The 12,941-nt window shown below is 35.1% G+C and overlaps 3 protein-coding genes across 15 annotated transcripts in view; 1 reads left to right on the forward strand and 2 right to left on the reverse strand.

Moving 5' to 3' along the window:
* Positions 1-1,199: 1,199 nt before the first annotated feature.
* Positions 1,200-12,941, forward strand: part of LOC108630765 (E3 ubiquitin-protein ligase Rnf220-like) — an 81,942-nt gene continuing 70,200 nt past the window's right edge. For 3 of the 10 annotated variants that reach the window (XM_026818677.1, XM_018034264.2, XM_026818681.1), the window contains exons 1-2: positions 9,444-9,619; positions 10,339-10,461. In XM_026818677.1, the coding sequence (XP_026674478.1) occupies positions 9,467-9,619; positions 10,339-10,461 (276 nt within the window). In that variant the 5' untranslated portion in view covers positions 9,444-9,466. Of the gene's footprint in view, positions 1,342-1,541; positions 1,624-8,460; positions 9,422-9,443; positions 10,020-10,338; positions 10,462-12,941 lie in introns of those variants that run through there. The other 7 variants (XM_026818699.1, XM_026818695.1, XM_026818706.1 and 4 more) reach the window with 7 other exon arrangements.
* On the reverse strand, positions 1,291-5,708 carry LOC108630745 (laccase-4-like). Of its 3 annotated transcripts, none has more exons than XM_026818658.1 (10): positions 5,210-5,708; positions 4,397-4,610; positions 3,920-4,204; positions 3,497-3,770; positions 3,213-3,414; positions 2,975-3,147; positions 2,534-2,729; positions 2,233-2,451; positions 1,910-2,149; positions 1,291-1,846 (listed from the first exon to the last, which is right to left on the reverse strand). In XM_026818658.1, exons 2-10 carry the CDS (start codon positions 4,567-4,569, stop codon positions 1,698-1,700), a joined length of 1,911 nt encoding a protein of 636 aa, XP_026674459.1. In that variant the 5' UTR covers positions 4,570-4,610; positions 5,210-5,708; the 3' UTR covers positions 1,291-1,697. The 3 variants fall into 3 exon arrangements, with proteins under 3 accessions (XP_026674459.1, XP_017889706.1, XP_026674450.1); XM_018034217.2 differs by lacking the exon at positions 5,210-5,708 and adding an exon at positions 4,686-4,853; XM_026818649.1 differs by lacking the exon at positions 5,210-5,708 and having other exon boundaries at positions 4,397-4,853.
* On the reverse strand, positions 5,802-8,216 carry LOC108630790 (transmembrane protein 39A). Of its 2 annotated transcripts, none has more exons than XM_026818708.1 (7): positions 7,380-8,216; positions 7,168-7,307; positions 6,993-7,091; positions 6,804-6,907; positions 6,482-6,734; positions 6,145-6,352; positions 5,802-6,073 (listed from the first exon to the last, which is right to left on the reverse strand). In XM_026818708.1, the coding sequence occupies exons 1-7, from the start codon at positions 7,842-7,844 to the stop codon at positions 5,819-5,821; spliced, it is 1,524 nt and encodes a 507-aa protein (XP_026674509.1). In that variant the 5' UTR covers positions 7,845-8,216; the 3' UTR covers positions 5,802-5,818. The 2 variants fall into 2 exon arrangements, with proteins under 2 accessions (XP_026674509.1, XP_017889783.1); XM_018034294.2 differs by having other exon boundaries at positions 6,804-6,910.

The raw sequence follows: 12,941 nt of genomic DNA on the forward strand, positions 1-12,941 counted from the left end.
TGCATAAACTTTTGGGATTGACTGTATAGCCAATACATCCTTAATGGTACCTCGGTGTCCTAAATATTATGTGTTGCAATTACAAGATTTAACTACTCGAGAGTGCATTATATTGCCATCTAGCGGTGAAATAGTACACTAAATCGCTGAAGATAAGCCTTCAAAAGAACTCAATCCTACTATTACCAGAGAGGAAATTTCTTCTCTGATTAAAATTAAATGTACAATGATTTCATTTTTGTTACATTGTAATGCATCTTTGACCGGCAAGATGCAAGTGCAAACATGAATTAACTCCGTGACATGTCAACAACATATGGCTATAGTAGGAGTTAACTCGTGACCGATTAAGATTAGAAATGTGTCAAAAGAACGTTATACTTCATCGAAAGTCAAGACTATTCAAATTTTTCAATATGTTTAAATATTAATACTGCATGATCTTATTACTCACCGATATCGAAGTGATGTGACTGCAAATTTCGGCGGAGACCCTTCAGTTTCTCAGTCAGCATCAATACACAGCACGTTACACATTAAAAACACATACGTAAATCTTGCAAGAGTTCATTGGGAATCAATTTCAATGTAAAGAGACAAGTTACATACAATACTGTTCACTTTGCACGTTTATTAATAATAATTTCAGCTTAAACACTCACGAATGACATTGCCCATGCGACTCCAAAGTAGACAAACGCGGGTAACTCTCAACGCGTGCGCCGTAGGAGTGAGAAAATATTGCCATGCGCCGTATGCTATTCGAATTCAAACAGAAAAAATATGTATCAGTGCACATAATATCTTTCATATTTTATTTATTTTAAGTTCTGTTTGTTATTTAAACGATGGTCACTCCAGAAAGAGAAGAAGAGGGTTCATCTTCGAGTGGTTCTTGGACTATGAAGCTACCAAAGGTAATGTCTAACTTTTGTGATACTGTGTGATCGTGCCACAAATGAGTTCCAAAATTATTGGCGTGAAATTAATATCTATAAAAAGAAATCGAGTATTATATTTAAAGACTTTGAGTATCATAATATATACCTAGATTTTTAGTTCAGTAATTAATTAATAAATAAAATTTAAACGACAAACACGGGCAACTCTCAACGCACGCGCTGTAAGAGTATGAAAATATTGCCATGCGCAGTACGCTATTCGAAATCTAACAGAAGAAATATACATATATTGTGTACAGTGCATACAATATCTTTTGTGTTCCTGTTAATTCTTTCATATTTTATTTATTTTAAGTTCTGTTTGTTATTTACATGATGTTCGCTCAAGAAAGAGAATGGATGTTTTTTTATTTGTGTCAAATACATAAAATACAAAAAGGTATTTGATTTCTTGCGTCTAACCACACAATTTTTGTCGAGTTTATAATTTCATATATTCATTAGTTTTATTATGTCACATAGTTTCTCTTTTTCATTAATTCCATTTGCTTCATCTTTCCTGCATTTTCCCGCTGTTATATGTAATAAAGAGAAATTACAGTCACTTCATTTAATATTTATTTCGAATGTCGTTAATAGGTGCAACTGACGAGTTCACTACCCAGTCGTTTTTTCTTACTCATCAAAATTCGATGGAAAGGCTACTGAAGAATTACAAAAGGTACCTTAGTAATTAAATTACATTTAACAATTTCTTTGATCTACTTTCACACATTTCCAAGTTCTATAAAGCTACTACGAGCTTTTAATATTCGGCTTATAATGCCCGCATCTCGGGAAATTGTCAGGTGTTTTCGGCATATCCGTTACTTCTCCAACTTGGAAAATAAGTTCCATGCCACCGAGAAGATGAAATAATTGATGGCAGTGGAAAATCCAGAAACCTTTAACAAAAAATTACGTTAAATCATAATCATAGTAAGATTTTTATAAATGTTAACGAATACCTGGATTGTCCGTATAAAATCTCAGTACAGCGTATCCGTTGTTTGGTATCGCCAACGTATCTTTGGCTGGCGGAGAATTTAAGTTTCTGTCTATTTGATTTGCTGCATCCAATTCGTGAAAAGCTTTCGCTGTCATTTTCGGCGCTCCGTTTACAATAGGCCCAAACGGTTGACCCGTTGCCAGAACATAGAACACGAATCCGTGTAAATGGAAGGGGTGTCGAACATGACTCGTATTGACTGCAGTTATACATTAATAATTATTAAAATTCAGGATTTAGTCCGTTTGTTTCGTTTCATTTAAATAATCTTTTCCCACTTACATTCGTCGACTAGTACAACTTCCACGACGGAATTCAATGGTAATTTGATTACATGAACGCACTCGCATACACTCTGTGAGCTACAATGCGGTGGTAAATTATCAGCGTTGCAAAGCAGATTTTGAGGAACATCTTCCATTTGAGATAGAGGCGGGCTCGGTAGACCAATTGAACTTATATTGCTCATCGTTTGGCTTACCGTCCACCCTGATTTTGATACTAATAAATTAAAAAGAAATATCAATCGTCGTTTCACACCAAACTTTGGTTGAAACTTAATTTTCTTCAATTCATATCTTACTTAGAAAATTCTTGTACTTATTAGGTGTGTAAAATTCTTCGTCTTCGAATCTGTGCAAGCCTATAGGAATAACTAATTTCACATCCGGTTCTTTCTGCAAAATTTTTGACTCGATTGGCAGAGCATGCTCCAAATTTTCAACGCAGCCCTTGTTGGGAGTTGACTTATAGCATCCATCGGTCGTTATGTCTAATGCCTATAATTATACAAATTAAATCACGAGCTATAAAATTGTAATTACTAGATCGCGGATTTTTATGCGAATCTTTCGTGAAGAAATAGAACCTAAATTTAAATTTCTTCTACCATTCAAAAAGAGTAATGCGTACTCAAGCGCATATTCCTGTATGTTACGTGCATGCTTTATATTTTCTGTATATCAAATTTTTGTATAAATGCATAAAATTCGCAGTCTATTCACAAACATCGTAAATAACTTACAACTTCGGAAGGCAGTGGATTATGCGGTTCCTCTGTACGTGGTGTACTTGATGCACCCACGTATTGCAATATAGCTAACTGCTGGACATGACTGCAATCATCCAACCCTCGAAGTTGTATCCAATAAGCGCCAGGTTCTTGATTAGTATTAATAACGAAGTCGTATCTTTCTCCTGAAATAAATATCACGATGCAAAATTGCACGAATGTGAGGAAACATAATTCGTTCACTTTATACCCGCGAGAGAAACAAGAGAATCGACGACGATGGGCTTTATTGGTTGACCATCAGAATTGATGACAGTGAGATTGTGTCCTTCGACAGTAAGTTCCCCGGGGCAGGTTGTACAGAATGAATTAATTAAGCGGAAACGGTAACGCTGATTAGCATCTACTGTAATCACTTCAAACGGTATGTTCGCTGTAGCACCACTGCTATCCTGAAATGAAAAGTACCTCACAATATTAAATAATCATTAGTTCTCAATGATAATTTTCAGTTAGAAAATCAATGATACTTACTATAAATCTACCTTTCCCGTTAATCAAATAGGATTCGGCATCAGTTCGCGTCTGACCAGCTCTGCGGCCTGGAATTCTACTAGTAGACTCTTCCGACAGCCAGTCATTGATAAATATCACATGATTCGCTAAATCGAAGTCGTAAAGAGAGGAAGAGGGATCATATTCGGATGGTTCTCGGACGATCATGCTACCAAAGATACCGTCTAATTTCTGCGGTCCTGTGTGAGCGTGCCAAAAATGAGTTCCAGGATTATTCGCGTGAAATTGATATCTATTCAAAAAAAATGGTCAAGCATTATATTTAAAGACTTTGAATATCATATATAGTATATACTTTACTTCTAATATATTGAATATATTCTTCAAATTTCAATATACTTATTTCTCTTATAAAACTTCGGAGTTTAGAATAGTATTTACCTGAATGTTGTTTGAGTTGGGATTGGGCATTGAGTTAAGAAAGGGACTCCGTCGTAATGCGGAGAACCATTCTGAAATAATCCATGCCAATGAATCGTTACCGAATCTGACTTTAATAGATTCGTTACGTCGACCACAACGTAATCTCCTTTGCAGACTTGTATACTCGGTCCGGGTATCATTCTGTTCACAGTCAGAGCCATGCGCTGTGTTCCATCAGCGGGAACGCATTGACATTCGGGGCATAGAGAGTTAGTAGCGTTCGGCATGCACAAATCACATGCTCTGAAAAAAATTGAAAAATAGATATATTACTTGGTATAAAATAATTGAGAATTCTTATTCTTATGAGTAAACTGCGAATTTTATTCATTTATAAGAAAGTTACAGAATGCAATGTCTAAAACTATAAAGAATATTCCAAATACGTATTGCAAAATTAAAATGATAAAAGAAACTTTATTTCAATTTACTTACTTGCCATTAACGGGATAACGTTCTACTGTAAATTTGTAATAGCATGTCTTCGTCTGCCCTGCTACACACGTTCGAGCACACTCGAGAGAATTTGATAAGAAACTATTCGCACGAAGTTCATCGTTCATGCAATTTTCTTTATTAATCGGTACCATGCCACTGAGTCCGGGCATGTAACCCGCGACAATACATGCTTCAGCATTTTGAATCTCAACTAAAAACAAAAAAGCGTGCACGTTAAGTTGTACTTTAAAGTCTTTCGATCGATTGACAATTAAAAAATTCGGACCAGTAAGAAAGAGAATAGAAAGTAGAACCGTTCCACCGATGGTATTCATTGTGATACATATAGAAAAGAGATCGCCTGTCAACTTACGTATTACTTTATATATCAATCGTATTCATTGTTTATATATGTAGTGAAATGAACATTTTAGATAACATTAATCTTACTTGAATATGTAATCATTTCCGTCGATTGTAAGATATTATCTCTTTAATTAATGATTGATATACATATTGATTAAGATCGTGAAGGATTTAAAAAAATGACTTGCTTGTTTAAAAATAAAAGTATTAGGAATATATTACAAACAATACATTATTTGAAAAAGAAAATTGGAAAGACGTACTTGAACTTAACTTCAACTAAGATTTAATTTAATTTGATTTAAAATAAGACTTATGATTAAGCTGATTTATCACGCTCTCCTACATTGTAAGAATACCAATAGATTCTTGATCAACAGAACTTTCGAGCTAGCAAAGCACATAATCTAACATAGAAATCATTAATGTGTGTAGAATACTTACCTGTGTATGTTTCGGCGCAAATTGTGATACGAGCCAAAAAACTTCCATTATCTCCTGGGGCACGCGAAATAATTGTAAACACCGGAAAATTTATTTAATTTCAGTTTTCATTTTCGAGATAACATAATCGTCAACATTTTACAGATTTCTCATTCAATTAACAAGGATTGACATTCTTGATTGGAAAATTAATTGATATAATTCTCTGCAATGTTGCAATTCGAAAGATTTGTTTTCGTATGTCATTCAATTTAATAATGATAAAAGTGAGATTTAATCAGAAATAATAATGCTAACGAGTTTTTTATATCTTAACATTATTCTATGTTAACACGAGATAAGTTACGTCACGTAAGTTATGTAAAAGGGAAAGTACACTTGTTTAGTTGTTTTGCAGAAGTTTAATTGATAAGTAGCATTAGTGAATAGATTGGACGATTACTTTTTACTAAGAAACGTTGAATGAACGCAAATATGATTTTTATCTTCGGGATAAAAACCATACTTATCTTTGAGATAAAAACCATATTTCTATAATTAGTGCGTTTACCAGATTTAATGGAAACTCCCGAATTATAATACAACACTTATATAAGCTTAAATGTTTCTTTATTGAACAGCAGAATTGGCATTGATTTGAGATTTCAGATGTATTATTTGCTCGGCGTGGTACACTTTCCAACAAATAAGGAAGTCCCTGGTAACTTTAAATAATGTGTAGTAATTGATCACAAGGAGCCATGTTATTGATAATACTTGATACCAGTCGTTTGTACGTAATAAAATAAATAATTGCACACAGATGAGAAGAAGCTGCAGGCCCAATAAATAAGAGAAAAACAACGCAGGGTTTCTGAATAGAATCTGTAAAAAACAATCCAAATGTTTAGATCGGAGGGGCTTCCGTATATATTTATTTTCTTTTCATTACGTACATAAAACCTGTAATGGTTTGAATTTCCTGGCTCCGCTGCAGTACATAAACCCTCTGAACGATAAATTTCCCTGTTATGTCTGACGACTGAACCATCAGGCCACAGTACCGATTCGTTCCAAGCTTGAGCATACATGTGACTGTTACGATTTTCAATTTTGACCCATTCTCCGAGATGTAACGCTGCTCTGTGTAAAACATCGCAGTACCTAAACACAATTACGATATTCATCAAATTAGAAATAAATTTCTTAATGTACAATCATCGAGTGATAGAACGTTCGCAGAATTGAACGTAATCTTATTGTACGTAAAACAGTTGTGTAAATAATACACACTTGACAGGATAAGCATGTGAGAAGTGGGCACTTATTCTTGCAAGCCAAAACATGATAACGTGTTGTACGACCCATGAAACATTGAAGTACAAGTGTTGAGGTACGAATATGATGGGTGCAATGCCGCAAACATATGCGCTGCTGGACGATGCGAACAAAGCTCGTTTCAAACGGCGATTGAAATCGGACCTTAGTGTTGAAACCTCTGCTCTAATCGCAGATGCGTTCAAAGAGCAATTGTGCAAAGGTTTGTCTGTAAACAAAATACGTTGAATTTAATTGCAATAAAAAATTGTAGTCATTCTAAGTACGAATTATGTACCAATTAAGAGTTTTGTCTTCTTCTCGTCTTTACCACACGAAGATGTTGATATGTCAAAGAATGGTGCTGCGCTTACACCAAACATCACAAAATACACAGACAAACTTCTGAAACAAAGTAGACATAATAAGAAATTCTGACATATATGTATGAACGTGAACAAGTATGATTTAATGGAGATATACAAACGGATAACACAAGTAGAAAATCTTCATTGAGTTGTGTCTTTCAGCCATGTGATAGATGCACCAACATAATATGTTCATGACAATAGTTAACAGACCGATCCTGGAAAATAATGATACGTATAATTTTTATGAAACATAACTTCATTATCGTTTATATAATAAGTAATGAAAGGTACCTCATTATTTTTTGAGCAGCTGACAACCAACGAATCGGTGATGAAACGTTAATGATTCTACGTAACAGGGAGTAAATAAATTGCCTTGCTACCATAGTTATAATAAATATGAGTAAATAAGGATCTATTAAGTAGAAATTCTGAAAAGTTATAGCATTATAAATGAAAGCTGAACACATATACATATCGAAGCAATGCTTCGTACTACGTACCATACTATAATTATTATAAGAATGAGGTAGCCACCAAACAGTTCTGTATAAATTAACCATTTGTAAGAAAGCTGCAATAATTGACACAACCATGGATAAAGCTTCAAACATTAAGTGACTTTCCACTGGTACTGCTGGTATAGGTACATGTTTTGGAACCAACGTCTTTATTCCGCAGAGCTCCTCAGACTTTTTATCATCAGCACTGCTCCCAGCTGTTCTTTCTCCACTATTGCTTCGTATACCAATATTTGCAGACGATGATAAACCAGTTTGAAACTTGGTCTGTCCATTTCTACCAGCAGCGTTACGTCTTCCACCAGGCATAGCGAATAATTTTACATTCCAAGTACTCTTCTCAGACAGTTTTGAGTTATAACTTTCATACACTTGCGATTTAATAAATCGTTCTTTAAGTATATCGTAAAGAGATGAAATTTCAGCATAATTAAAACTGGGTTTCATTTGAGCCAAACTCTATTTAAGTACACCGAAGTAATATGTCGAAATAGATGAAATCAGAAGCATATTCAAACCAATAAAAACGAGAATATTTCAATCACATTAACTTTATTAGAATACAATGTTTATATTTTGTTTCATGCGTTCTCTGTGCGTAAACTTTACACATAATAGTTGGAGAACTCGCTGCAACATCAGTTAGCATTACTAGCATCAGTAATCATTATCTTCTAATAATTTATAATCATATACACGAAATGCAATATCGGACGTTTCAAAATTTATTATATATTTATTAATTTGGTATCACGTTGTGCAGGAATGAATTTGTTAAATATATTAGAAATTTCACAAAGCGGATGGCACGATTGGGCACGATGCATTGCTGAAAGCGTTTAGTTATGATAAAGATCTTTGAGATGTCGCCACTGCTGCCGTTTCGTAGTGATTCATTAAAAGTGAATATAATATTCGATAATTAAAATTATTCTTACTGTTTGCATAACTGACTACGTGAAGGATGACGTGGACAGGATGTTTAAGGATACAAAGTAAGATACATTTATAAAACAGAATTACGTTTATTAATTTACTTTCGATGATTACATGAAATTGTATAGAACGTATGTTTATTCGTCTTTATTTGACATCGTACAATGTACACACATGAGTTATTTGGAGTAAATATTTGTATACCCTCGTAAGTTTAGTATACAAAATATTTACTCTAATTATAATAATGCACTTATTCATTAATCCAGCAATTCGGGATAGAAACAGACCTATTAGACTGTACCAGACCATCTGTGACTGTATCTATTATTATTTTTATTAGTCTAGGATCTACAGTTTTCAATAATGGTTCGATTGATTATGTTAAAAGTCGTCAAAATGATTCACCTAAAATCCAATCAAATTCAGAAAGAGTAAATTCAAAACTTTTCATATACAGACGTCTCGTCTTTCTATTAGCTACTTTATTACATTTCCTTTCATCATCATTATTAAAGAACGTCTCAACTATTAAACTATTATGCACTACTTGAAGATAACAGAATTTAAAATTAAATACAATCACCACTAGCTTCACATAGTGTATGATGCATTTATCTCGAAAACGAAGGCATACGTTTAATACATCTAAATGTAAAATGTGCAATGCTACTTTTTCATACGAGTACGTGACACTATTTAAATTTACATTAATTTTTTATTTCTGTATTGAGAATCTTCAGGACTAGCCTGTATTACCGATAGATTAACTTTCTCGTTTTATTTGTAATAAAGTCTGTAATCAATGTATAAAATACTTATCGCGCGCGTGGTCGACGCGCGACTGATCCACGCGACCGTGCTGCAGCAGCTGCAACCGCGGTGTGTGCACGTCCCGATCTCTACGCATGACGCCACGCGCAGACGCGTTCGTCGCTCATGCCGCCACTCTACTTACACAGTTGCGCCAGAGTAATGGCGTCTGCAACCACGCGCTTACGCCGTCCTCGCCGGCTTCTATCTCCACGCCTCTGCCTCGCCTCCGCCTCCGCCTCCACCGCCACCGCCTCTGTTCTCTCGGCTCGTGGGTAAGTGCCCTCACACTCTTCGACTTCAATTCAGTCTGCACTCGCATGTTCACGCGGATTGTTGGCACGCTCGCTCACAACCGTCGCTCCCTGCGTCACGAACCTAACCCCCTAATCGGACACCTAACCGCGTACCGTGACCGCGTCTCATCTGTGGTGTCAACGTTAGTTCTTCTCGGACCCTCTTCGGTGCTCGCGGTATTAAATTTCTAGGTTAGGTTAGGTTAGACACTTCGTGGCGGGATTTTAAATTCGAATACATTTCGCGCGCCTGACAATTGTTGACCGAGACGCAATTACCGTGTGACGTGCAAACTGTACGCTCGCATTATTTTACTCGAAACACGTTTCCAATACGTAATGAGACAGTTTTAAATCAGTTTGTAAGTGTGGCAGTCGTTTGAATTTCAATACTCACCGCGCGCCAAATTCTGACAATTATATTATTCAGTTCTCTTCGTGTTTTAGTACGCGATATTCAAATCGCGACGGTCATCGTTTAGAGATCATGGTGTTACGTGCGAAGCTCTTGATGACTATACTATGACTGTACGCTTCGTTTCACGAAACTCGAAAAGTTTTCAAAGTTTTTAATATCGTAAGTGCAACGGTGATTTCACTTTAGATCATTTTCGCGGGCTTCACTCCGCCGGAACGAATACACATAATATGAAACAGTTGGTCATCCTACACGTTCTACACGCTACTCGACGATTCAATATTTCGTCGGTTTAAACAGAATTCTCTTTGTCATTGAAATTTCCGGACGGATTCGTCGCGTGAATATATCAGACCGAGAAAAAATTGGCAAAAGAAAATATATTTTTCACAGATAAAATCGTACACACGTTTCACACACCTCACACAATCATTGCGAGTTTAGCGTTTAATTTTCAACCGATCCGGTTGAATTTTAGATGGATAATTCAGCGTATGTGCCGAATCATCACCTACCGCCGCCTAGTTTTTTCGTGTTCTCGCAACAGCCCCACGCCGGGTTGCCAGAGGCGTTCAGAATGCAAAGACCGTTCAATCCACAAGTTAGTCTCCCTGTTATCCTTATTTGATCATCTAAGCTTCTGTTCGATTGCTCTTTCTCCGCTTTTTTAACGCTTCAAGCTGAAAACGTAGGCTGTCTACGCTTACCCTGCTAAGTTTCATTTTATCTCTACTAAAAAGGGAATCCTACTTCTCTTTTCCGTTGCATTACTTAACTTTAATAAAGTCTTACTGTCGTAAAAACGTTGGAATAAATAAAGTAGAATCTATTAGAATAATGATTTTTTACATAAATTTACTTTCGCATATCGCATCTGTGCCTAGTGTATAAGTAGAGCTTCCTATTTCGACAGTCTATTTTTAGCATGATTACAGATGTATGGTGATTAAAATACATAGCATTCTGACAGAAAATCGTTATGTAAATGTAATATAAATAAATGACATATTAATTCCTAAGTTAAGCACCTATAATTGCAGTGAGCTCTGAGCCGTGTTTGATAATAGTCCAAATTATCGTAAAATACAGAAATCTTCAAACTTAATTTTCTCGAAAATGAAATCAAACTTTTATTCTCTACTTCCTGCATAGGAGTTGAAAAAAGTATACTTACCGCAGAAATGCAGAGTTTCATGTTCGCAAGTAGAAGATATAAAATTTGTATTGAGTAATTTTCAGAATCAGTTTCGAATCCTAAATAGTATACCTACATGGTTGTTTGTGCATGAATGTAGTGTAGAATTTTATTTATTGTATACATGTTAGCTTAGTATAATTGTTGTCATAGTTATTTTACTCCGGTGTGGATATAATTAATTAAAAAGGTATGTCGGTTGCCGTAAGTACTGACCATATGTATATTGTATTAATAATATTTTGAGAAACTTTTTGTGATTATCGTTGTCTCGGTATATTGTATGTATTAAGTCCTTATAAGGAATCAAATTTTTATACCTTGAACTGGTTACTTTCTAATACTGAAAGGATCGTATTGTATTAAAATACTCAGAAGCTAACTGGAACTTGTGTTTCCTCTTAGTATGCAAAAGGAAGCACGTGACAATTTCATCAAATGATGAGCCGAAATATTGCCAGAAACAGGATGAAGATTGATTTAAAAATATGTGAAAATTGCATTGTTCTGAACCGATTAATTTCCAATGAAATTATTCGATTTTTTTTGTTGGCCAATCATTCGTCCAGAAAGGTACATCGAAGCTTGCATTTTTATTCGAGACACGAATATTTTTATCCCAATTCGAATTCGTTTCAATATTTCTATGTGATATGTGTTTGTAAATAATTGTCGCGTATAAATCGATAAACAATAATTGCCGTCGCGTCGGCACAGAGCGTGCCCGAAAGAATCTGACAATTTTTCGAACCGTTCGCGATTAAAGTAATAATGAATACTTAACAAATCACTCTGATTGAAAGTAGCTGAAGCCACAAATCCGTACGTTCGTTTCCTCTTATAAAAGAATAATAAACAGTGATCGTTGACCGTGTAACTATACTAATTCCTCGTGTAATTATCGGCTCGATTAAACGTTTAATTTTTAACCACGGACATTATCATGCGATCTCTCTTTCGGTCCCTTCTGTGTTCTTCATGGGAAAAGGAACTTCGTTAATTTCCCTCGAAATTTCAAATGCAGAAAAAAAGTAACACGTCATGAATAATAATATATGTATAACAAAGCATCGGTATGCATGTAATAAGATTAATTAAAATTGCATGTGCAACGTGTTAATCAAAATTGATGCACGCGGCACGTAAGTAATTAATAATCAGTTTTTAATTAATTGGTCAACAGTGGATAACAATTAGGAGATTTCGAAGGTATCCAATGCTGTTGAAAAATTTAGGATTTCACCATGTTGAACATAGTAATCATTTTGATCGGTCGAATCTTTCTTCATGATATTAGAAAACTGGTGACGAAACATTTAATGCTCATCAGAAATCGTCGATACCTGTCATTTTCTAACTGGAGATGGGAATATCACTGAATGAATGAAAAGTTATCAAGCGTTTCATTATCGAAAACAAGTATCACTGATACTCTGATTACATTTTACCATTGTTCTCTCATTACAAACATTATATTATATTTGTTGCAAAACTTGATTTATCCATTGTGGCATATTCACTATGCCGGGGCTTAATAGACTCGTCAATCATCGTTCCGAAATTCAATGATACATTCAGTGACGATGTACACATGCACCCACGTGCATATGTATGTATGATTGCGTGTATGTGTATGTAGATTCGATATATGAGGGAAACGGGTAGGGGAAGCACTGCGTTTTGACGGATTATTATTATAACGTAGGGGTGGTTTCACGTTATTAACAGTATAATACGGTATTATAAGCTTGAATTCATCGGAACACTCCCTTGTATTGTCAATCAGATATCCAGGTATTTTATCAAATTTCCAAAAATTTTTAGTAAAACCTCAAAAGTATACATTTTTTATCGCGAGGGATAAAAATAACAGAATAAAATGAAAC

The sequence above is a fragment of the Ceratina calcarata genome, unplaced genomic scaffold (assembly GCF_001652005.2).
Source record: "Ceratina calcarata isolate Rehan_Ccalc_2016 unplaced genomic scaffold, ASM165200v1 scaffold144, whole genome shotgun sequence".
Lineage (NCBI taxonomy): Eukaryota > Metazoa > Arthropoda > Insecta > Hymenoptera > Apidae > Ceratina > Ceratina calcarata.

Coding starts and splice junctions, on each gene's coding strand:
- LOC108630790 (XM_018034294.2), bottom strand. CDS start 7,844: ATGAAACCCAGTTTTAATTATGCTGAAATTTCATCTCTTTACGATATA. Junction 6,735..6,803: donor GAAGACAAAACTCTTAATTG/GTACATAATTCG, acceptor TTTTGTTTACAG/ACAAACCTTTGCACAATTGC. Junction 6,353..6,481: donor TCACATGCTTATCCTGTCAA/GTGTGTATTATT, acceptor AATTGTGTTTAG/GTACTGCGATGTTTTACACA.
- LOC108630745 (XM_026818649.1), bottom strand. CDS start 4,734: ATGAATACCATCGGTGGAACGGTTCTACTTTCTATTCTCTTTCTTACT. Junction 2,150..2,232: donor AGTTGTACTAGTCGACGAAT/GTAAGTGGGAAA, acceptor GTATAACTGCAG/TCAATACGAGTCATGTTCGA. Junction 1,847..1,909: donor ATTTTATACGGACAATCCAG/GTATTCGTTAAC, acceptor TTTTTGTTAAAG/GTTTCTGGATTTTCCACTGC.